This window comes from Mastomys coucha, unplaced genomic scaffold (assembly GCF_008632895.1).
Source record: "Mastomys coucha isolate ucsf_1 unplaced genomic scaffold, UCSF_Mcou_1 pScaffold11, whole genome shotgun sequence".
Classification (NCBI taxonomy): Eukaryota; Metazoa; Chordata; class Mammalia; order Rodentia; family Muridae; genus Mastomys; species Mastomys coucha.
This window is the reverse complement of record NW_022196893.1, coordinates 3,845,300-3,866,986: the sequence shown is the minus strand read 5'-3', so window position 1 is coordinate 3,866,986 and position 21,687 is coordinate 3,845,300. Positions and strand designations below refer to the sequence as shown.

Sequence of the window (21,687 nt, the reverse complement as noted above, 5' to 3'; positions counted from 1 at the left end):
TTTACTTGTTTTTAACACCTGATTCTCAATGAAATCGATGGGCTCAATCTAGCTGTGAAGGCTCTGAGCGTGAAAGCCACACCATTACCATTGGGGTTTTAAAGCCTGGCCCTAAGAAGTTGTCACTAATGTTGAGTTCTAAGGGATGCCATGTGCCCTGCAGCCCCAGGGCAAATGGCTGCTAGGTATCCACAGTGTCTCTCGCCGGCCACTGCCTGCCCTCGAGGCCTGAACGAAGGCATAGTGGCCAAGGAGATGGTCACGTGTGTTTACAGCAGTGACAAGTCCGAGAGATTGGCAGACAAGTGCCATTTTGATAAAAATTTATTTAAAAAGAGAAAAAAGACAATATACTGACAGTCTAATCATAAGATTTGTCCTGTAGGACTGTGACATTTATTTTCCAAAGTTTCTAAAGAATACGGGTCTGTGGTGATAAATACAGTACAATCCTTTTTCACTGTTAATGTCTTTAATGTAAGAGAAGAATATATGTATCTGGTTTGCAGTATTAATGTGGTAGGTAGATGCTGTTTCCCTGTTGTTGATGAGGGGCGCTTCTCGTGACCTGCTTCACCTATCAGGAGCTGTGTGGAGCCTGGAGACAGTCCACCCTCTTGTGGCTTTTAGTGCTTAAGTAGAGGAATATGCAACTGGCTTCACGTAACAACAATGCCCCCTCCTTCCCGCCCCACCCCCAGTGTGGACTGTGTAGCCTGTACCTCCGGGAAGGACTGTGTGCTTGCCAGTAATCTGCCGTCCTCCCTGCCTCGTCCATGTGTGTTGCTCAGCCGATGAAGCACAAATGGAATTTATTTATTCTTCCATTGCTGGGAAACAAGTTCACGTAAGAGTGCACTTCTCTCAGTGTGCAGTTATGGAAGGTGGGTTTCATAGGATCTATGCACTGAAGTGGAGTGCCCAAAGTGGCTCTGCTGGCATGGGACTGGCAGGTAGGAATGGACCGTGCCCAAGGAGCTAATGTGGGCAAGGCCAGTGGGGTTATTTGCTTCTGGGCCCCAATGTGCCAGCCCAGAGACCATTGAACTGAGAGGGGCCACTACGAGTGGCTCTGCAGATGGCAGCAGCCGCCTCGGTGTGTGTGTCCTGTGGGGCTTTTTGTGCTTGTACCGAAGCTGAGTGATCATCAGGTTCGTTCCACATACAAGTTCCCGGAAGGAGACGAGCCTTCTCTTCTGTGCTGCTTTGTGCTCTGTGGGTTTTCTCTGCCCCTGCTGATGGTCCTCATCCCCCAGCTCTGCGTCATTTACCTCTGACCCTGCGGAGGAGGGAAGGTGCCCACCCTCTCCCCCTGCAGTGGCGCCTCATGCTAGAGGACACAGTACCACCTTTGCCCTGTTCCCCATCTGCGATGGAGCTGGTGGGAAGGGCAGACGCAGTTACCTGGGAAGTCACACCCTCAGCAGGTGTGTGTCTCTGTGTATGCATGTGGGTGTCTTACTAATGACATTAGTCTCTTCTTGCTGTGTCTTTAGAAATCTTTTAAAGTAACAGACCCCAGTCTAAGAAGCACTGGGACTGCCTGCTATCCCATTGGCAAGTGGCACTTTCTCAAACTGTTTCCAAAAGGATATAAAAACACTCAGCTCACCTAACATGGTCAGGCTGGAGAACTGGTTAAACTAGTGAACTTTTAGAATCAGATTGAAATTAGATTGTTTTCAACCATTCTTAGAACCATGTGTTTCTAAGGTGTGTCTTCAGCCCCTTGCCATGGGATCTTAGTCATGCAAGTGAGTGTTTTAGAATGCAGAGTCTCAGGCCTGGTGCCAGCTTCTTGGATCTGGCACTGTGTTTGAGGCCACCCCCCACTGTGGCTCTGTAGGCTTTCTAAGGCCGTTCCCCATGATACCAGGGGAACAGGAAGGAACCCCTATCTGAGCTCACACCTAGGAACACTTGTGGGCTGGGGGAAAAAATCTTGAGCTGGGAGTTTTGTTTTGATCATCTTGAAGGATAAGTTTTCTTTCTGATGGGCCAAAGTACTCAAAGAAAGTACTTTCTATAGTAGCCCATGCTTACTTGTGACACTTTTAATATGAAATGTACCCCCAGACCAAATGTCCCTAATTGAGTTAGATGCACATCGTCCACATGTCTAATGGCGCAGAGCTTATAAATGGCTATAGTTCCAATTTCTCAGGTAAATAATTGTTTCCCCCAACTTCCGCCCTCCCCTTATTAACATTAATTTTGAGACAGTGTGAGACCTCAGAGTGTGGTAGCAGCTCCGGCCATCTTCTGCAGGAGCCAGCTTTTTGAGTGACAGGTGCCGTTCTCTCCTGAGGTGATGCCTGGCCACGTTTGAAGACTGCCCACTTGCTAGCTGTGTTCCCAACCCCACTGTTAAGTAAGGTGTGCCTTGCTTTAAGCAAATTGAATGTGATTATGTTGTGCTCTGTATCCATTTGGAAGGAAAACTAGGATGTGCCTGTCTCTTTAAGAGAGGCTACCCAATTAGACTCTCATGGTGGGACTCTCCTAGTACACTGTAAGATACTCACTCGTAAAACCCATCATGCCCATCCCTTTACCACTGTGTGCACCAATGCAGCAGGTTCCCCTTCCCCCCATGCTGATGAAGCAATGCAAAACTCTAGAGAGACATCGAGGCCCCATTCCATAGATTAGCCCTTAGTGATACTAGCAAAACTCCCACCCTGTCACTGTGTGTTATATGTCCAGATTCTCCTTGTCCCCATCGAGTCTGAAACTGAGCACGCCTATACTTCTAGAGAGGGGCTGTTTGGTTTTGGCTTCATTCTCCCATTTGGGGAAGTCCTTACATGCACACTTGATACCACTTTGGGTCTGCTCTGCCTTCTCCAGATTTGGCCTCTTGGCCACTCCTCACACCCACCCGCTTGCTGGCCTCCAGGCCACAGGGCACTGCCAGTGAGGAGACTGCTAACTCCATGCTGTCTGCAGCTGGCCCAACATCTGTATTCTTAATGTTTACCTGTTACTGAATGCTTGATAGAAAAGACGGCCACTGCAGCGGGCTTGGGCAGGTTTGGTTGTTTTTGTTTTGTTTTGTTTTCCGTCGTCTTATTCTTGTGTTATTTTATTGGTTTAAAATGCAAATCTTGCTATTTATTTTTTTCTCTCCTGCTCTGGCTTGACTTAGCCGAGCTGGCTATCCCCGTGCATGTGGTACCTGATGGATATGGTAGAGATTCTTTCCCCCAACTTTTATAACTGACCCAATGTTTACCTTCAGGCTTGCTAATGCTTTATTTTTGGAAGCCACAGATGTAGTTTTTCTGGATGAATTGTTTTTCTTATAGATGCAGCGGTATGCTTTTGCATTGATCTGCAGGGTGATTTGAATTTTATTTTTACAAGCAGTTTTTCAATCAAATTCTATATTTGATACAATGTGCTAAGGGTGGACCAGCCCGGAGTCATGCAGCTGGGGACCCCTGAGTGTCCAGGAGGCCTTAGGGCTGGGTGGCCTCTCTTAGTAGTCCCTGTGGTGGTAGCATTGGTCACAAGAACCTTTAGGGTCCTTCAGCATGGCCCTGCCCTCTTGGATTGTTACAAGGATTTTTTTCATGGGCATTTTGCTACACAGACAGTGGACAATCCCAGTGGCCCCAGACAAGCCATAAGCAACCTTTCTGTGACCTCTCCCTGACTCATCTTTCACACCCATGGGAAAAGGAATGTGCCCTGAGTAGAAGCTACACTCCCTTGGTTGGTGTTCATACGCCTCACTTGTGAATGCAGACATTTTGTTTATGTTTTAAGCCCTTCCCTGCGGGAACCATGCTGGCTGGCTCACCATAGGCAGAGCACACGTAACTCTTGTCATGAGCACCCCCGTTGCAGGCATGCCGACTCCTGTAAGTTGCACTGATCTCTCGACAGTTTCCTTTATTGCGTCCAACTCCCTATCTGCTGTACTCATTTGAAGTGATTGTAAATGGATTCACGGTGGCAAGAATGATGTTGATGTGGGACACTGCCTCACTTCTGCGATCCCAACACACATTTCAGTATTATGTGCTCGAGTGTGCGGACTGGGCTCTATTCTCTCAAGCGTTGCGGGCTAGCCTTGTCTCACACTCTGACAAGAAGTTCTCCCCCTTTGTACAGGACAGAATGCTCTTTGAGACCTGAAGGCTTGAATGTAAACAGATTAGTTAGGAGTCTTTTGTGACGCATTGGTCTGTTTAGTTTTCTTGTGATCTATAAGGCCTCCAAAAGTATGTCCTTCTAGTTTCCATGTGGCCTCTGTCAGCGTGGACAGCATGTGAATAGCCCAGTCAGTGCTAACAGGCCATTGCTACATTCTTTGGCCAGCCCTTCACCTTAAAGTTGTGAGGTCACTGCTGTGTCAGACTGTCATTTGTGGTCCATCCATGGGAGACCTGAAGCTTGGTGCAGCCCTTCATGCCTTGTGACCCCACTGGGATCTAAGTACATGTTCTGTTTAGCCTCACATGAACTGTCTGTGGTCAGGGTACCCAGTGTCTGAAACAAAAGGAAATATTACACTCAAACCACCAAGAGAGAGAGAGAGTGAGAGAGAGAGAGTGAGAGAGAGAAAGAGAGAGAGAGAGAGAGAGAGAGAGAGAGAGAGAGAGAGAGTGTGTGTGTGTGTGTGTGTGTGTGTGTGTGTGTGTGTGTGTGTCAGTGCCATTGCAGAGCCCTCACTTTGTGTCTTTGGGTTTGTTCAGCCATTTTATTTGTCTCAAGTTGAATGTACCGGCTTAGCCAAATCACTACAGAAGGTGGTTTCTGAAACCCTTTTAGGCAGATGCATAAAAGCTACCTCTGACTTCTCATAGACTGGTGTTTGCTTGGAAGCATCGCTATCCACACTGAATATAGCCAAAATATCGCCTGAATAAACTGAGTTGTGAACTCCTCTGTTCAGTTCTGGCTTGAAAATGTGTGTGCCATACTGTGATCTGGGGCGGCAGCTCTGTGGCTACCACTGACCAGGGGACTCCTCAGCCCCACCCAGCTACAAGATCCTAGCATCCGAGAGAGAGACTGGTAGAAGGGCTTCTCTGCATGGGCAGCATGGGCCCTCCAGGCTGGTGGGCGTGGCTGAGCCTGGAGATAGTAGTCTGTCCCTGCCTGGTTTTGCTTTCCTCTTTAATAGTGTTAAGAAGGCATCTAACCCCTGCTTTGCTTATGAATGGATTGAAAGTGGCTTCCCTGCTCTCTCCTCCCTTTTTGTACACTATAAACTCATAAAGGTGCTTCAAACACCGACTCTTGTGCAGATGATGTATTTAAGCAGTTGCATGGATTCAGATAGTACAGGCATAGCTGACCGTGGGACCCTTGTGAAAGTGAAGGACTGAAAGCCCTGTGCTCCATTTGGAAAGAGCAATGGTCTCTGCGTGAGTAGAAGGTCCCTTTAGCGTTGGCAGAGCAGGTCTAACTTAGAGGTTTGTCCTGGGACCCGGCACCTCTGACCAAGCTGTCCTTTGGTTGTCCGCTTTGCTGTTTAGAAGGTCATCCTCTTAAATCATGGCTCCACCTGCATCCCCTTGGCCTCTCTCCTCCTAACATTTCCTTGGAAAGTTGACATAAGACCCCAGATTCCCCCATTTAGCTTGAGGGACAGATGGACAGTGTCGTGAAGGCAGGTGCCTAGGAATTGGGCTAGGCTTGGGGGAGCTCTTCTAAAGGTTGTCTTTGTGCCCACAACCTCCACTCACCCCACCCCCATTGTATTGTTAGGGGGGAGTTGTCATTTTGCATTCTTTAGACTTGGACAGTTCAGTACCCTTAGAAACCCTCACTTATTTCTCTGTGTGGAGAACTGGAGGCATGGAGGGTGGCGGGTGTTTGCAACACCCCTGTCCTGCACCCCAGGTTACTTAAATCTGACTTGGCTAGGATTTGAAAATCCAGGGAAGCACACGGTGCTAGATATGTTACGCTTAGGGTCACACCCAGGTGCCATGGTGTAAGCCACAGCCCTCAGGGCACCAGCACAGAGGCAGCCAGCCTCCCCACTCATGACACTTGTGAAGGACACCAAACTAGCCGGAGCCCTGGCCACTGCAGTGTTCAGCTAACACTTTTTTTTACTGGTTGAAGGGAGAACATTCTTTGAAACCTTCCGATGCCCCTGGTGGTTCTAGTTCCTCCATTCCTGAGGGCTAAAAGGCTGGATGAGCTCCTGTTTTGCTTAGAGCTGCCTTTATTTGAGTTCAAGGTAAAGCACCGGACTGCATCCTCCTCCCCGACTCACCAGCAAGTAGGTGTAGAGGCCCTTCTCATCCAGTTCTTTCTGTATCTTCAAGCTCCCCAACATCAGTGAGACCACAAGAGCACCCACACCAGCCATCAGCCGAGTCAGGTATACATATGGGGACAGAAATTGGGAAATTTACAGGTTGTAATGGCCACTCCAGGTGGTGACAGGGCAGGCCCTCCACCGTGCACAGCAGGTGGCCTTGGCCCTACCTCTGGGCACTGGCTTCACCTAGTCTCACACTTGAGAGCCTTCAAAGTCTGTTGCTGGTGTCCTTTCAGAATCATCCTGGGGCTGGTCATTAGTTGACCCTGCCTAGAAGTTCCATCAGCCCTCACGAGGTTCTTTCTTGCAAACTGTGACACCACCTTGTAGCCTGCAGCTCTGGAGACACACTCAGCCCCATCCTGGGTTCTTTGTGCCCTGAAATGCAGGTATACCTCTGCTTGGTTTGGTCAGGCACTGGCAAAGGCTACTTGCTGGCCTTGTGTTCTCTGCCCCTCAGCAAGCCTGTCTGTCGTAGCGGAAGTAGGTTTAGAGGGAATTGGAATCATGTCTTTGTGAATTGAGTGTGAGGTCCTCAGGCGTAAGGTGCTACTTGGTCCTAATGTTTTGAAATACTTTTCCATTGTTGTTACTCCATTGCTAACTCTCTGTTCTATGACACTGGGGTGACTGCTCACTTAGGTGTGGTGTCACTTAAACCGAAAACATAGGACTCTAGCTTTGATGTGCGTGTGGGTGGTATGATTTTCATCTCTGACCTTCTCAAGTCAGGGATGATGCCATTTCCTAGCTTAGTCTAATTAAATCCTCCTTCCTTGTCAAGCAATTGCTTTTGTTGGTTTTAACAGGAGTAGTCCGGTCTGGTTATTCTATTTTCTTAATTACATAGAAAAGACCTGTGCAGCACTGGCTGCAGACAGATAAAACATTTAGCAATTTTGGTTCCTCTTCAAAGCCAAATAGACCTACATGATTAAACTCCAAGAGGGTACAGTTCAGCATTAAATTAAAATTTGAGTCGTGAGCTTGAGAAGGAATTTCAGTATAGTTGATAAAGTTATGAATTAATATTTTATAATTATAGAGGCAAGTGAGTATTTTAAAAAATGTTGTAAGAGAATAATTGTGAGTTTCTGTGTACCAATTTGGCTACTGCCTCGTAAATACAGGAAGAGACCTTGTCCCTGGATCTGACTCTCTTACCTCCCACATACACTTTGGATTACCTGCCTAATATGTATTGAGGGGTTTTAACCCTTGGTTTTATCAAATTTTCTAGTTTTATTTTATTTTTATAAAATAACTGAAAAAGAACCAAAAATGAATCCAGAAGTTCCCCAGTGGCTCCTCCCCCAGTCTTAATTCCCCACCCCCACTCAAACATTTTAGAAGACATTTTGAATCAAAATGTATTCCATCCATTGAACGTTTGCTACTTTCTGAGAAGTGGAGCGGCTGCAAGGGCCTGTTTCAGGTGGTACTCTGTATGTCATGGACATGTTTGGACCTGTACAGTGGATCTGTGTGATGACGTCTTGTGCTTGCGGTTTAGAAACCACGCAGTGCTGTTTTGTAAATTGACAGTTTCTGTGTAAACTATTATTTATAACCCTTGGCCCCTCTGTATAATTTTTCATTTGCTACATGGATTGTATAATTAATTATAAAATTATAGTACCTGCTAAACCCAATTCTGAGGCTTCATGTCATTGTCTTTGGTTTGATACCAGTCTGGATCGGGAGACTGCCCAGGCCTTGCGCAATACCCGTAGTGACTTCACTTGAAATTAAGCCTTAATCAGATAGTGAATTTGTGCATTTCAGAGTATGCAAAAAAAAAAGAAAAAAAAAGGCAGAGTGAGTTTCAACTGCCCAGGTCAAGATGTTCAACTCTAACTCTTAACGGGTTCCTTCTGGAGTAAAAAGGTCGGGTTCCCTCTGGAGTGAAAAAGGGCTGTTTCTAGGGCTACACTCCTCCTCCTCACCTGCGCTCTCCCATGTGGCTTGATGAAACAGATCATGTGCATTTGTGTGGCAGTCTATCTAGAGACCTTTGCAGGGTTATCTTCAAATGTCTGGTTCCTCTCCTCTGGTCTGAGACGAGCGTCTACTGCGGGGAGCACAGCTGGGGCCTAGGTTTCACCAACCTGCTCATCGGCCAAGCTCTCTGCAGTTACTGCCACCTGCCAGTACTTCTGCATAGATTACAACAGATTCTTGTTGGGTAAAAGCATCTTCAATCTTGAGGTAAAATAGAGGGGACCCAGCTTTCTTTACAATGTGGATCTACCTCAGTTAAACAGTTGGGTGCTATTAACTAAGTCTGTCAAATTAAATTGGAAAAAGTAACCAAACAGTGGGACATAACTAACTCCACATGAAACTTGAAGACATCATTTCCGTTTCTTTAATAATACTTTTTATTTATTTTGTGCCTTTTATGTTAACCCTAATGCATTTTTGAAAATCAGAATAGTCATTTTCTCTTGCAAGTGGGGAGCCCAACTGGCCATACAAGTATGCCATCCAATTACTAGAGTATACTGGGATCCTAACCTACTCTCTTGGGAAACGGAGGGGAAATGTGTCCAAGAGCAAACTACACATCACATACCCCAGCTCTTACATGCATGCTTTCGCTTCATTTCTGTGCCATCTGAAGGGGCGACCCCCTAAACTGACACCTGAGTACTTTGTCTCTGCTTTTTCAGCTGTCTGTGTCTTCTCTGGCATGTTTTGTATAAGACTTTCTTTCATAAACAGCAAATGGACTGTTGTCGATCCCGTCTCCTGGCTTGCACGGTGAAGGTGCTAAACGCCAGGAGCAGAGGCGGGGGCAAGCTCACGGCTGTCTGGAGGCCAGGCCAGAGGCGGGGAGGATGTGCATTCTGCGGCAGCCCGCGGTTTCTGAAGTCAGGAACACTCTGACTGGTAAGAAAATAAGATTGGAGATCGATAACTTTCCATGCCTTTATATTTGGCAGTTTACAACTTTTCCTACTATGGCAGCCTTTTTGCCATAATTCTTTGGAGGTAACACAATATTTTGGAGTCTTATGAATTTGATTTTATACCAGTAAGAAATCAAAGTTTTAGGAGTCTTTCCTGTAGTCTATGGTTTTACTCTTTTAAAGTGATCTCTGGATTTTAGAAGAGAACCAACTGTACTTGGTGGCAAAGCTCCAAAAGGTGATTTGGGGAGCCCTGTCCCTTCCCTCCTTCCTCTGCTCCCCACCCCTTCCTTTTGCAGGATCTCAAAAAAGGAAAACAAGAAAAAAAAATTCTAGTTAGATGTGTGTGGGTTTTTTTTTTTAAGCTTCCATCATGTTGATACTTAAGCTATATTTTATAGAATAAATCCCCCTTTAGTATGCTGCATATGGATATGAAGCTCAGAGCTGTTGCACTTTCTCTGTAATCAATGCCCTACAATTGGCTCGCCGGAAGCATTTTCTTTTAACCTAATGTGTACTTTGGGCAGGTGATGAAATTTACATAGGTACCTCAAGTCAAGACCTGTGCGTGCTGCATTTGGATTTTTTGGTTTTGTTTTGCTTTTCTATGTGTCATTATGTTTTACTTTATTTTGTTCTGGTGTTATGCTTTTTGGACCCCAATAGTCTGTTGAGAGAAAAACCTAAAAAGTTAGTATCCTTGTTTTCTCCCCCCCTGCAGTATGTGGTTCTAAAGGTCATCATCCTACATTAGGAATCTTTCCCCAAGCACACCCGAGGAAACGGGTACGACGCTTCTCAGCGGGCCGTGCCATTGAGATCTTTTATATTCATGCTGCTTCGAGTCCCTTCTCCACATCACCTAAGGGTGGGTACCTCCATTGCAACGCTGTGGCATCCTAACTTTTACACACAGACCTCATGGGTGTCCGTTGAGGAAGTAGCATGACCCTAAAGACACTGGCAGTGTGCAGCCTGGCCTGGGAGCGGCGGCCTTCGCATCTCTCTCTCTCAGCACTCAGCCACGCTGACCTGGCCGGGTTGGCCGCATGGACAGGACAGCTGGTGAAGAAAGCTGGATGCTCAGACACTGCGCGTCTCCTGTCCTGTTTAAGCTTAGCTGGGTCCTATGTTTTCACAGCTTCCTAGGTTAAATAGTTTGCACTATTTTTGCAATAAATTCATGGGAAACCTAACAGCTACTTATGTTGTTGTTGTTCTTACTGTGTGTATAAACTAACACTAAAGGTTTGCTATAGTGTTTTCACCTCCTATGTAGCCCCCTAACATGCACAGAATGCTGTAAACCTGATTAAGATATGATGTGGATGATATTTTATAAAGTTATTTTGTATGGTGTCAATTTTGTTTTGCCGCATAGTGTGTCAGCAAAAAAATAAAATAAAATTCCTCATATTTACAGCTGCCTATTCCAAAGGTGTCCAGTTACTCACTGTTCCCCCTGGAGAATGCTGTCAAATGCACAGGCTGAGTCCAGTTTCCATGGTAGAATGCACCTTTTCCCAGGGGTTGGGTCCTATTCTGCAGAGCCAAGGGCTGTGCCCAAAGGATGGAGTGGCTCCCAGAGTTCTGCATCACCCAAGGGCCTGTGGATGATGAGCACCACAGGTGGGAGAACATCGTGGTGTATGAGCCATTAGAACTGAATCCTGATTGATTGATTATGCCTGTTCTCTCCCGAATGGGGTAAACAATGTGGAGCTCCCCAGTCCCTGGAGGCCTCTCTCCAGACTGATTTGACCTGTGCGCCCAAGTAAGAAGTGTGCAGGTGGTGCTGGAAAGAGGGGAGAGATGGGCTGAGAAAGCCCAGACAACTGAAAGTCCCTAAGATGAATGGAACAAGATGGCAAAACCTGTGATCACAGCAGCAATGCTTTGCTCTGTTCATCCCATCTTTTTTCTACTGGGGCAGAGGGCAGCTCAGTGGTTGCCACGGTAACATGGGGATGAGATGATGGCAAGAGATTCTTCAAGAGGGTGCTAGAACTGTTCTTAATAGTGGTCACATGATGGCACATGACTAAATCTGTACACCAAAAAGTGGATTTTTACATGGCTTATTTTAAATCATTTTTAAAAACAGACATGGCAAGCAAAGTAAGCAGAGAGGATTTTGCTGCCTTTAGTCCTCAGAGGCAGAGTGGGAGATCTCTGAATTCAAAGCTAGTCTACATGGTCTACAAAGAGTTCTAGGCCAGCTAGGGCTACATAGTGAGACGCTGAAGGAAGAGAGACAATGGTGGTGATCATTAGCAGGCAAGGGACAGAGATTAACCATGGGGTGGCATGGGAATATTTTGGGTGGTCTGTGAATTGATTTATAACAAACTACAAATTAACAGCCAGCAGGATTGGCACACCCTTATCCTTGATATTTGGGAAGTTGAAGCAGGATCACAAGTACCAGGCCAGCCTGGGTTATATACAGCAAGACTAAAACACAAAAATGTGTCTAGTTTTATAGACCATAAGATGATTGTACTGGATATACATAAGACAAAAATGAGAAGCGTCCCCAGTGCCCAGCTTGTCTAATACCCTTACACAGTGGACTGGCTGGTTGTGTACATTTGATACAAGCTAGAGTCATCCGAGAGAAGCCTCAGTTGAGAACCTCCTCCATGAGATCCAGTGGTAAGCCATTTTCTCAATTAGTGATCAATGGGGAGGAGGGGGGCAAGTCCATTGTGGGTGGTATCATCCCTTGGTTGATGGTCCTGGGTTCTATAAGAAAGCAGACTGAGCAAGCCAGTAAGGAGTACCCATACACATACACACATGGCCTATGCATCAGCTCCTGCCTCCCGGTTCCTGTCCTGACTTCTTTTGGTGATGAACGTCGATGCAGAAGTATAAACTGCATAAACCCTTTTCTCCCCAACTTGCTTTTTTCGGTCATGGTGTTTCATCACAGCTATGTAAACTAAGATACACTGAAGACAGCTGCTTCAATTGCATATGATTGATGGATGAGCTGGGGCCTTCTCTGGAAATGGGATAGCTACTTATTTGGTGTTGCTGTTTGCTTTGGTGCTTCTTAGGTCTCGGGGCCCTGTGTGTGTGTGCTAAGCACATATTCTACCTGCATCACATCTTAGCCAGAAAGGCTCACTATGAAATTTCACAAAGAACCTAAAACCACTTCAATAGAGCATGTTACTGTAAAATACAGACCTTTAATGGAAAAAAGCAATTTTCTGTACAATAAAACTGCATAGTCCATTTTTTAGACAGAAAATCAAAGGTAGCACAGTATGCATGTAGTCTGTGAGAACAGGGTGTCCAGGTGACTACACAGCTGATGGGGAGCTTCCCAGGTCTGCCCTGCAAGTTCAGTGTGAAGCTCAGTGGTATGTGTTTCGGTACCCAAAGCCAGAGCAGTGCCATCTGCCTAGAACTCTCCTAGTAGGAGAGAGGAGATGGCTGAAGGGCCTGTGGAGGAGGCTGCTGTCCAGTCCTTTCCACTGCAAGAGCAAATGCAACAAGTTGCAAGTCTGAGACAAAGCTGCAGTGCCCTTCACTTCGCAGCTGTCAGTCTGTCCTTGTGTGTGCTCACAGGACTCGCTGAGAGCTCTTCTCGCTGGCCTAAGCCAGGGCTTCGTCAAGGTCGCTTCCATCATCCTCATTGTCCTCCTCTTCCTCCCTCTTCTCTTTGAGCATTTTCAGGTACTTACTAGCTAAAATCTTCTTTGGTAATATATCTTAAAAGTGGAAAAACATTGTCAATAACTGGTTATGGTGAGCTATGACTACAATGATTCAAGTTTCAAATGGTATCATTTCCACCTTTAACTCTAGAACACCTTCTAAGGAGATGAAATCCAGGTATGCTTCTAGGTGAAGAGTCAAAGAAACGGGCACTGTTTCCTGATGCATGCTTACAGACTTGTTCACATTCCACAGCTGGTAAACAGTTTTGTGAGCTGGCCCCTGGGCTAGACTGCATGCACCAGCTTTTCTGTCTGGGGGGTTGGGGCACAGGACAAGCATACAACTCTGAGTGAGCCAGCTTGGCTCTATAGTGTTGGCTTCTTGGTGGGCTCAAGTGGAGAAGGATAGTAACACCTCCCTGTGCCAGATCAGGGTAAACTGAGGCACCAAGCACAACAATAAAGGGAAGAACAGCTCACTACAAGTTTTTTTTTTTTTTAAACCAGAATGTCCCAAAGGTTAAGTACCTGCGAGGAACTGAAGTGTCTCTGACTCCTCTGCAGTGCTGGCTAAGTCACTGTACGTCAGTGCTTTCTTGGCTTTGCCACTGCCATGTCTGTAGGAACAGGTGGCTAGATACTGAACAAAGAGCTCCTAAACCAACAAAAAGAAAATCAAACGAAAGGTCTCTGTCAAAAACCCACCACACATTTTATAAGCTTAAAATTCCATTAATATTTCAGATTATCTTGGTTCCTCAATTTAAATGACAGGAAATCAGTTTACAGGAGGCAGAAACATAAAATCTGAAAGGAAGCAGCAGGTCGTTCCCAGCTGAGCTAAGGTGTATAACATAAATATTTACAAATGATTACAAAGGCATAAAAACTATTTACAAGTGGTTTCAGGGGATGCTGTGGTCCATACCTATCATATTAGCACTCAGGTAGAGGTAGGAGGCACAGGAAATCAAGGGCAGCTATGGCTATATATCAAGTTCAATGCCAGGCTGGGTTAAATGTGCTGTTGTCTGAAGAGGAGGGTGGTGTAGGGTGGGGTGTTACCAGCCTACACAAAATGGAGTAAAAGACCATTCAAAAATTTTGTCGGGGCATGGTGGCACACACCTTTAATGTCAGCACTAGAGAGACAGAGGCAGACCTATCTCTGAATTCAAGGTTAACCTGGTCTACAGCATTCCAGGACATGCAGGGCTGCACAGAGAAACCATGTCTCAAAAGATGAAAAACAACCAACCAAATTATATCTGGCTTGCAAAGGGCTTTATTACAGACGTGAGGTGCCACATGTCTGTGCCTTAGGAACACATTTTCAGGCTACTTGAAGCCCTTGTTTACTCATAACTATAATAAAAATCAACAACCTCAGGCTGAAAAGTGACATCTCATTTGACCAAGTACCTTCTAGGTGTGGAACTGAAAAGATCCCAATGCTCAGAAATAAAAACTGAACCTTCCCCAAGGTTCAGTATTATTTCAGCTAGTAAGTGATCAGAGAACTGTCTACATAGTGCTTAGGTCCTCAACAATAGAATGAATCTTACAAAAAATGTGAATCCCAGCACCACACAGAAATAAGAGGAAGTCAGTCCACCATGATCTTGAGATGATTTAGAAATGAGACATGTGCAGTTTACATGTAAATATACACCACTGTCTAAAAGGGGCTTGTTATCCTAAGATTTGTATTTGGCTTTGGAGGACCAATCCAAGAACACCGGGGAACTTTTATTTTATCAGGATCTACTTAAGCTTGGCTCTATTGCAGTCACAAGATTTGTACCTCCTTTGACCCTAGTCCAAAATATTGTATAACAACAACAACAAAAAAAAGCCATGCATTGAAGTTCTAGAAGTAGAGATTGGAAAAGAATGTAGAGCAGTAATCATAGTCCGGACTTGAAACAGTAAGGTTTCCTGCCTACCACTATCAGGACCAAACTTTAAACCAGGAGTGGTGTCAAGAAGTTTTAATTGCAGTACTCAGAGGAGCCAAGACCAGGGTAGCAGGGCGTGATGGCACAAGCCTTAAATCCCAGCGGCACTTGGTAGGCTGAGGCAAGCAGATCTCTTCTGAGTTTGAGGTAATTCTGGTGGTTTACAGAATTTCAGGACAGGGAAACATACTGAGAGCTGTCTCGAAATATAAAACAAAGAATACAAAGCGATGTGTGTTGGGAGGGGGCTGTGCGGTTATAATTTCTTTAGAGTTTAACTTGTGACGGCGGTTGTCCGCGTAAACCCTGACTACCTCCAGAACCCTGAGGGCTGAAGAGTCCTAGACATTCTTGCAGGCTGTCCTGGAAGCTTCGAGAAACACCCCCTAACCCCATCACTCTGCGAGAAGTCAGCGACAGTCTGACTTCCCGCACTACATAGACCCCCGTCAACTCGCGCAGCCGTACACTCAACTACGCGTGCGCGAGGAGGCACGAAAGGAGTGACGTGAGGAGGCGGGATGCAGAGAACGCTGGGAGCGAAGTGATCGTGCAGAGCGAAAGCAGCGCAAAGGATAGCGGGAGCAGAGCGGCGCAGTGGGCGGAGCGAAGACCACGGGAGGGGAGGTGTGTAGCGCGCAGGCGCAGGAAGAAGAGGAGACGCGCGGCCCCCTCAGGGCAGCCAAAGGCCAGGTGTGTGCGGAGCCCGAGGGGCGGTTGGTGCCCGCGCCCGCCCCTCTCGTCGCCCCGCCGGCCGCTCACCGTGGCCTTGGCCGTGAGCACCAGCGCCTCCTGGTTGATGCTCGACACCTCAGGAGAGCTCTTCATGATGACTCGGATGCGGGACAGGGGTAGCGATACGAGCCGCTGTTCCCCGCACTTGTCCTTACCCACGGCCGCGTCCGCCATCTTCCGCGTCCGGGCGGCCCGTGATGCCTCGCGCGGCCGCGCCTGCGCAGACGCTGTGTAGCGCGGTGGCCTGAAAGCCTTGGAGACGGCGCCCAGGAAAATCCCCTCGGAAACGCCGGGGCAGTCGCCCGGAAGAAGTGCTTTCAGGCGTCCTAGTGCTTTTGGGAAGTGCCGAGCTGCACAGATCTGTCCCTTATAAAGCTGAAAAAAGGCCGCGCGGTGGTGGCGCACGCCTTTAATCCCAGCACTTGGGAGGCAGAGGCAGGCGGATCTCTGAGTTCGAGGCCAGCCTGGTCTACCTGGAGTGAGTTCCAGGACAGCCAGGGCTATACAGAGAAACCCTGTCTCGAAAAAGCAAATACAAACAAACAAACAAAAAGCTAAAGAAAGAGAAATGTCTCATGAAGTCATGTTCTGGAGGGAGTCAGCAGCCATGTACCACACTCTGGTAGTCAAACGAACCATGGCAACAGTTTAGCCAGAGGACTAGGGAGGAAAGGCGGCCCCTACCCTTGTCCCTTGTCTTGAGGCTTACGGGGATTAGCCTGTTAAGCACACAGGTGAACTAAATGGCCCTTGGGTCTTCTGTAATCCAACCACAAAGCCAAAACCAAGCCTAGAACCAAGGGTTCTTAGGGCAGCCTGGCCACGAAAGGTCTTGTTGAAGAAGGGCCATGTCTTAAGGAATAGAATGCAGGGACAAGGTGGAGTGAAGATTAGAAACATTCTATCAAGTAGTGGTCTGGAGGGCAGTGTCCAAGAATATCAGAAAGTGGGACTCCATGGCAGATGAAACCATAAGACCATGGAATTCTGCCTAGATGAGTTGTGGAGTGAACTTGGGAAAGTAAAGTTGATGTAGTCTGAAGAGAACAAAAACTCATAAATTAGCACTAAATATAATTGGAGGAACTAAATTGGCAGGGTTTTATAGGTTGGATCATGTTTGGTTTTAATGTCGTATTTACCATAGTGCATCCTAGTACAATAAATACAGTTGTTCCTCAGTATCTGTGAGAGATTGGTTCTAAGATCCTTACACATACTGAAATTGTACATGCTGACGTCTTTTAAATACAGAAGGTGACAGCTGCCTAGAGCCTAGGCATATTCTCATACAATACCTATCTCTTGGTACCCTTGATTAAGTGCTTCTTTAATGCCGCATGAGTAGTTGCTGGACTGTTAGGGAACAGTGATGAGAGATTGCTACATGCCCAGTCAGCAGGGATGATTTTTTTTTCCTGAATACTTTGTATCCCAGGTTGGTTGAGAACCACAAACTAGAACTATGTATATCCAGTGTTAGTGTCAGGCACAAAGGCACAGTCAGTGAGCAAGCTAGCCATGCTGCCTGCTCGCCACAAGGCTATGTTCACCCAGATGTCCTGGGAAAGGATACCATTTCCAATGCGAAGCGTCATGCCTGTGTGGTAGGCGTCTGGCCTCTGAGAAGTAATGTTCGTCCTCAGATCTGAAGCAAAGGAAAGCCGTTAGAAAAAGATGAGTTCTGTCTATCCCTTACGTGTTTCCTTTCACACAAGTGAGGCAGACAAACACAGGACTGTTTTAGGAAGCTAGGATGCCACTAGGCTCGGGCCATGCACACTTCTGAACAATGCCGATAACAGCCTATGACACCACCCTCTTTTCCTGTCATGCGTGGGAGGACTGGCACGCAGACACACACTGCTCTGAACTCTGGAATGTTTCCCCTCCACTTCGTTGGTATCAAACTTAGATTTTATTTGGTTGTGTTCTAGTAATGAAAGGAGGAGGAAGCCAGCCAGAACTAGTTTGGAGTACATGCATAATAAAGCAAACTGTCCTTAAAGTGAACTTTTTAGGAAAACCCCTTCTACCATCTTACTGCCTAGTTGCAACTGGGTGTGCATTGCAGTTAAAAATCAAACATTATTGGAGGTCATGTAAAGTAGAAAAGAGGTCGTAATAATCTGTCAAAATAGTGAATCACACAAACTACACCCCTTAGTAACTAGCTCCTCTTTCTTCGGATCTCAGAAGCGAGGGCAATAATAACCTGAGGCCCCTGAGCATTTCACTCATGTGACCCACTGTTTTCTAGACTACACACTCATAATTTGTATTGTTTGGCTTTGAATAAAGTTCCCCTGCTATTTTGCAATCTGTCTTCTTTCTTTTTTGACGTTTGTTTTATTTTTTTGTTTGTTTGTTCATTTGTTTTCTAAGACAGGGTTTCTTCACACAGCCTTGGCTGTCCTGGAGCTAGCTTTAGACCAGGCAGGTGTGGAACTCACGGGACAGGACAGGAGGAGATGGAATAAGGAAGATAGGTGTCTAGAGAGTTCAGAGAAATGAGAATTCCCAAAGAGCAGGGATGAGGGGACTGAGTCATGTGTAGATGCTGCAGACATTTTGGGAAGTAGGGAAAGGAGCAAAGAGATACTCAGGCTGGAAAGGGCAAATGCCCATCATGTCAGAGAAAGGTGAGCCTCAGTCTAAAACAGCAGAAGCACTGAAGACTACTATAGCCTTTGTTTATGTTGCTGTGACAAAATAGCTCACCAACTTAGGGAAAGAAGGGTTGATTTTTGACTCAGTTCCAGGGTATAGTCAGTCATGGCAGAAAGTCCCAACAGTAGAATCTTCAACTGTTGAAGATTATAGCTGGTTATATTGTGTCAGCAATGGGGAAACAGGGATAAGTGCTAGCACTCAGCTGGCTTTGGCTTTAATCTGGCAGGTTAGGGTGAGATCTTCTCACCTGATTAACCCAGTCTACTAGGTTACAGACACATGGAGAAGTTAAGCCTTGGTTCTTCCTCCCATCCCCATGCTCCAAGAAATAAGACTCAGACTCAAAATATATTTACAAATACCTTGGCCATATAGCTAGGCTCCTCTCTGACTAAAAACATTCCATTTATTTATTGATTTAGCCCACATTTTGCCACATGGCTGGCTACCTGTGTTCAGGTACTATGTGTCCATCTCCTCACATCTTCCCAGTGAATCTCCCACCTGACTCTTTCCCAGAATCCTTTCTCTCTACCAGATGTCCCACCTCTATTTCCTGCCTAAGCCATAGGCTTTTCATTGTCAGGTGATACAACCTTACGACACTCAAGATATTCTCTCTACAGACAAGTAAGTAGGATAGAATCATGTAGGTTGTTTTAGATTCTGTCAGGTTGACAGTCTTAACCATCACAGGGGTGAACCTCCCTGCACTGTGACGAGCCCAGAGAGAACTCAGTCTTCCCAGAAGTGTGTGCCTATTAATTTCTGACCCTCCAAATCACTCACCTGAGCACTGGCTATACCTGGGAACCTCTGACAGCCAATTTATGTCACCAAGAGCAGCATATGTGACAGACTGCAGTGAGGAGGGAGGAAGAAACATGGCTACCTGCTTTGCTAGACGCTGCAGGCATTTCGTGGTGACTGCAAAGGACCCAGTGAGGGATAGCAACTAAGTAGAGACTTGGAGTGGGAGCAGTTGGCTCCTTGGGTCCAGGCCAAGAGCAAAACAGCTGCCTTACTCCAGGCAGCATCCCCCCTAGTGCTTCTGCATAGTGCCCCATCTCCTCCTTGCTCCTATTCCTCCACACTCTTGAAGGCAGTGTTTAGCTATAAGTCCCCTCCCTCCATGTGTGTATTAGTGAGTAAGCGGGGCAAGTAGGTACCTTCTGGGGCAGGTTCCTGTGCTGATGCACCTTCCAAATAATCTTTACTTTCAGCTACAACTGAGCACATTTAAGAGTGTGCTCCTAAATAAACATTGATAGAGACAGCTGTGCTTACTGGGGCTTTGTACTCAACCAAAATGAGTGGGTCTGGAGGCTGGTTTTCTGGACTACGCATCTGTATCTAGAGATGACTTCAGTGACAGCATGGCCCAGCAAAACAGAGTTATCTCCAGTCGTCAGAGGGAGTGTCTGCTGAAAGCAAGATGGCCCCAGTGACTATTGCAGTAGGATGGTAGCCACAAGGCTTGTGTGATAACCTGGCTTCTGACTGCGCTGGAGAGACTTTGAACCATCAGGTGGCCCACAGACCTCTGATGGCCCACAGAGTGTCTTTTTTTCTGGGGCTTCCATGCTGAAGGGGTTACCGGTCACTTGCCTTCGATCCTGCCTGTTACACACATTGAACAGAAGCTGAATTCACAGCTGATGGTTACTAACCTCCTTAGCTTTAACGGTCACTTAACACGGCTTATAGTCCCCGGAGAAGAGAATTTCAATGGAGGGGTTTCCAGAACAAATTGGCTGTGGGCACGAATGTGGGGAATTATTTGATAATTGATGTAGAAGGACCTACCCCACTGTGCAAAACACCTTTCCCTGGGCAGGTGTTCCTGTGTTACATAAGAAGGCTAGCTAAGCCTGGATCTGCAAGTGAGCCAATGAGCAGTGTTCCTCCATGGTTTCTGCTTCCAGTTCCTGTTTGAGTTCTGAAATAAACCCTTTCCTCCCCAAAGTTGCTTTTGGTGTCGGTAGTTGTCAAAGTAACTGAATGAAAGTCAACTGGCTCAGGAGAGTGACGTCCCTGCAGCTAGGAAAGAAAGATCTGGAAGGATGCAGTTACAGAGACCCTTTAACCCTAAACACTGAGCTTCCTGTGGAAGCTTGGGAACAGGGGACCTCAGCTGAGAAAATGCCCCAAACAGACTGGCCTGAGGGCTAGCCTGTGGTGCATTTTCTTGATTGATGATTGATATGCTAGGGCCCAGCTCACTGTGGGCTGGTAATCCCTACAAGAAAAATAGGCTGAGCAAGCTGTGAAGAAAGCCAGTGAGCAGTACTCCACCATGGCTTCTGCTTCCGCTCCTGACTACAGGTTCCAACCTTAAGCTCCTTCTCTGACTCCTTTTGATGATAGGCTGTGTTGGGGAAATAGAAGTGAGGTTAAGCCGGGCTGTGGTGGCACACACCTTTAATCCCAGCACTTGGGAGGCCGAGGCAGGCAGAGGCAGGCAGATTTCTGAGTTTGAGGCCAGCCTGGTCTACAGAGTAAGTTTCAGGACAGCCAGGGCTACACAGAGACACCCTGTCTCTAAAAACAAAAATAAAAAATAAAAAAATAAAGACAGTGTGGATGTTATACTTGAGACAAAGTCTTGCCATGTTGCTGAGGCTGAGACTGGTGTTGACCTCCTGGGCTCAGCTGACCCCTCCAGCCTCCGGAGTAACTGAGAACACTGGCCCGCAGTATGTGCCTAGCTTCATTTTGTTCCATTTCATTTTGTGTGGTTTTGTTGTTGTTTTATCCTGTGAGCAGAAGGACCATCATGCTTTGGCTTCTGCTTTTTTAATCTGAGATTTGTGTTACATGCCTTTAAAATCCCAGCACTTCCTGAGTTCAATTCCTAGCAACCACATAGTGGCTCACAACCATCTGTAATGGAATCTGATGTCCTCTTCTGGTGTGTCTCTGAAGGTAGGTGCAGGGCACCTATATATATATGTGTGTGTGTGTGTGTGTGTGTGTGTGTGTGTGTGTGTGTATAAATCTTTATAAAATCCCAGCACTTGAGAGGCAAGGGTAGATAGATCTCTGAGTTCAAGACAATATAGTCTACAGAATGAGTTCCAGGACAGCTACGCAAAGAAACCCTGTCTTGAAAAAACAACAACAACAACAACAAAATCAGACAAACAAAAATCTGAGATGCTCTTACTTTTGTGAATAAGTGATGGGCACTTGTCTCTGGCATCCGTGACCCTTCTGGATAATGACAGAGCTGAGAGTTATGGCTAGGACTGTGGGGCCCCTACATGGCTCAGGTACTTATCATGAGCTCCAGAGACTCTCAACTCTCTAACCAGGAGCAGGTACATCTGGGAGTTAGATTTATAGTTTGTCTGTTTGTTTGTTTGTTTACTTATTTATGTGTGGTGTTGTAAGAAGAAATTAAAGCTTTAAACCTATGCTGACTAGGAAGAAAAGTTATGGGCCTAAGA

General features: G+C 46.4%; 2 protein-coding genes across 3 annotated transcripts in view; one reads left to right on the top strand and one right to left on the bottom strand.

Moving 5' to 3' along the window:
- Ago2 (argonaute RISC catalytic component 2) overlaps positions 1-6,550 on the top strand; it is an 86,687-nt gene extending 80,137 nt beyond the window's left edge. The window contains exons 19-20 of the mRNA XM_031359314.1: positions 6,291-6,346; positions 6,523-6,550. Of these exons, the coding sequence (XP_031215174.1) occupies positions 6,291-6,346; positions 6,523-6,550 (84 nt within the window). The remainder of the gene's footprint in view (positions 1-6,290; positions 6,347-6,522) is intronic.
- Positions 6,551-8,643: 2,093 nt separating this feature from the next.
- Chrac1 (chromatin accessibility complex subunit 1) lies at positions 8,644-15,779 on the bottom strand. Of its 2 annotated transcripts, none has more exons than XM_031345627.1 (3): positions 15,593-15,779; positions 13,401-13,527; positions 8,644-9,175 (listed from the first exon to the last, which is right to left on the bottom strand). In XM_031345627.1, exons 1-3 carry the CDS (start codon positions 15,737-15,739, stop codon positions 9,090-9,092), a joined length of 360 nt encoding a protein of 119 aa, XP_031201487.1. In that variant the 5' UTR covers positions 15,740-15,779; the 3' UTR covers positions 8,644-9,089. The 2 variants fall into 2 exon arrangements, with proteins under 2 accessions (XP_031201487.1, XP_031201482.1); XM_031345622.1 differs by lacking the exon at positions 8,644-9,175 and adding an exon at positions 12,370-12,923.
- Between the last annotated feature and the right edge of the window lie 5,908 nt (positions 15,780-21,687).

Excerpts from the sequence above, each read along its gene's own strand:
- Chrac1 (XM_031345622.1), bottom strand. The coding sequence starts at position 15,739 with ATGGCGGACGCGGCCGTGGGTAAGGACAAGTGCGGGGAACAGCGGCTC. Across the intron at positions 13,528-15,592 it reads TGCTCACGGCCAAGGCCACG|GAGCTCTTTGTTCAGTATCT; the intron begins GTGAGCGGCCGG and ends TTGTTGGTTTAG. Across the intron at positions 12,924-13,400 it reads GACACTTCAGTTCCTCGCAG|ATATATTACCAAAGAAGATT; the intron begins GTACTTAACCTT and ends TCCACTTTTAAG.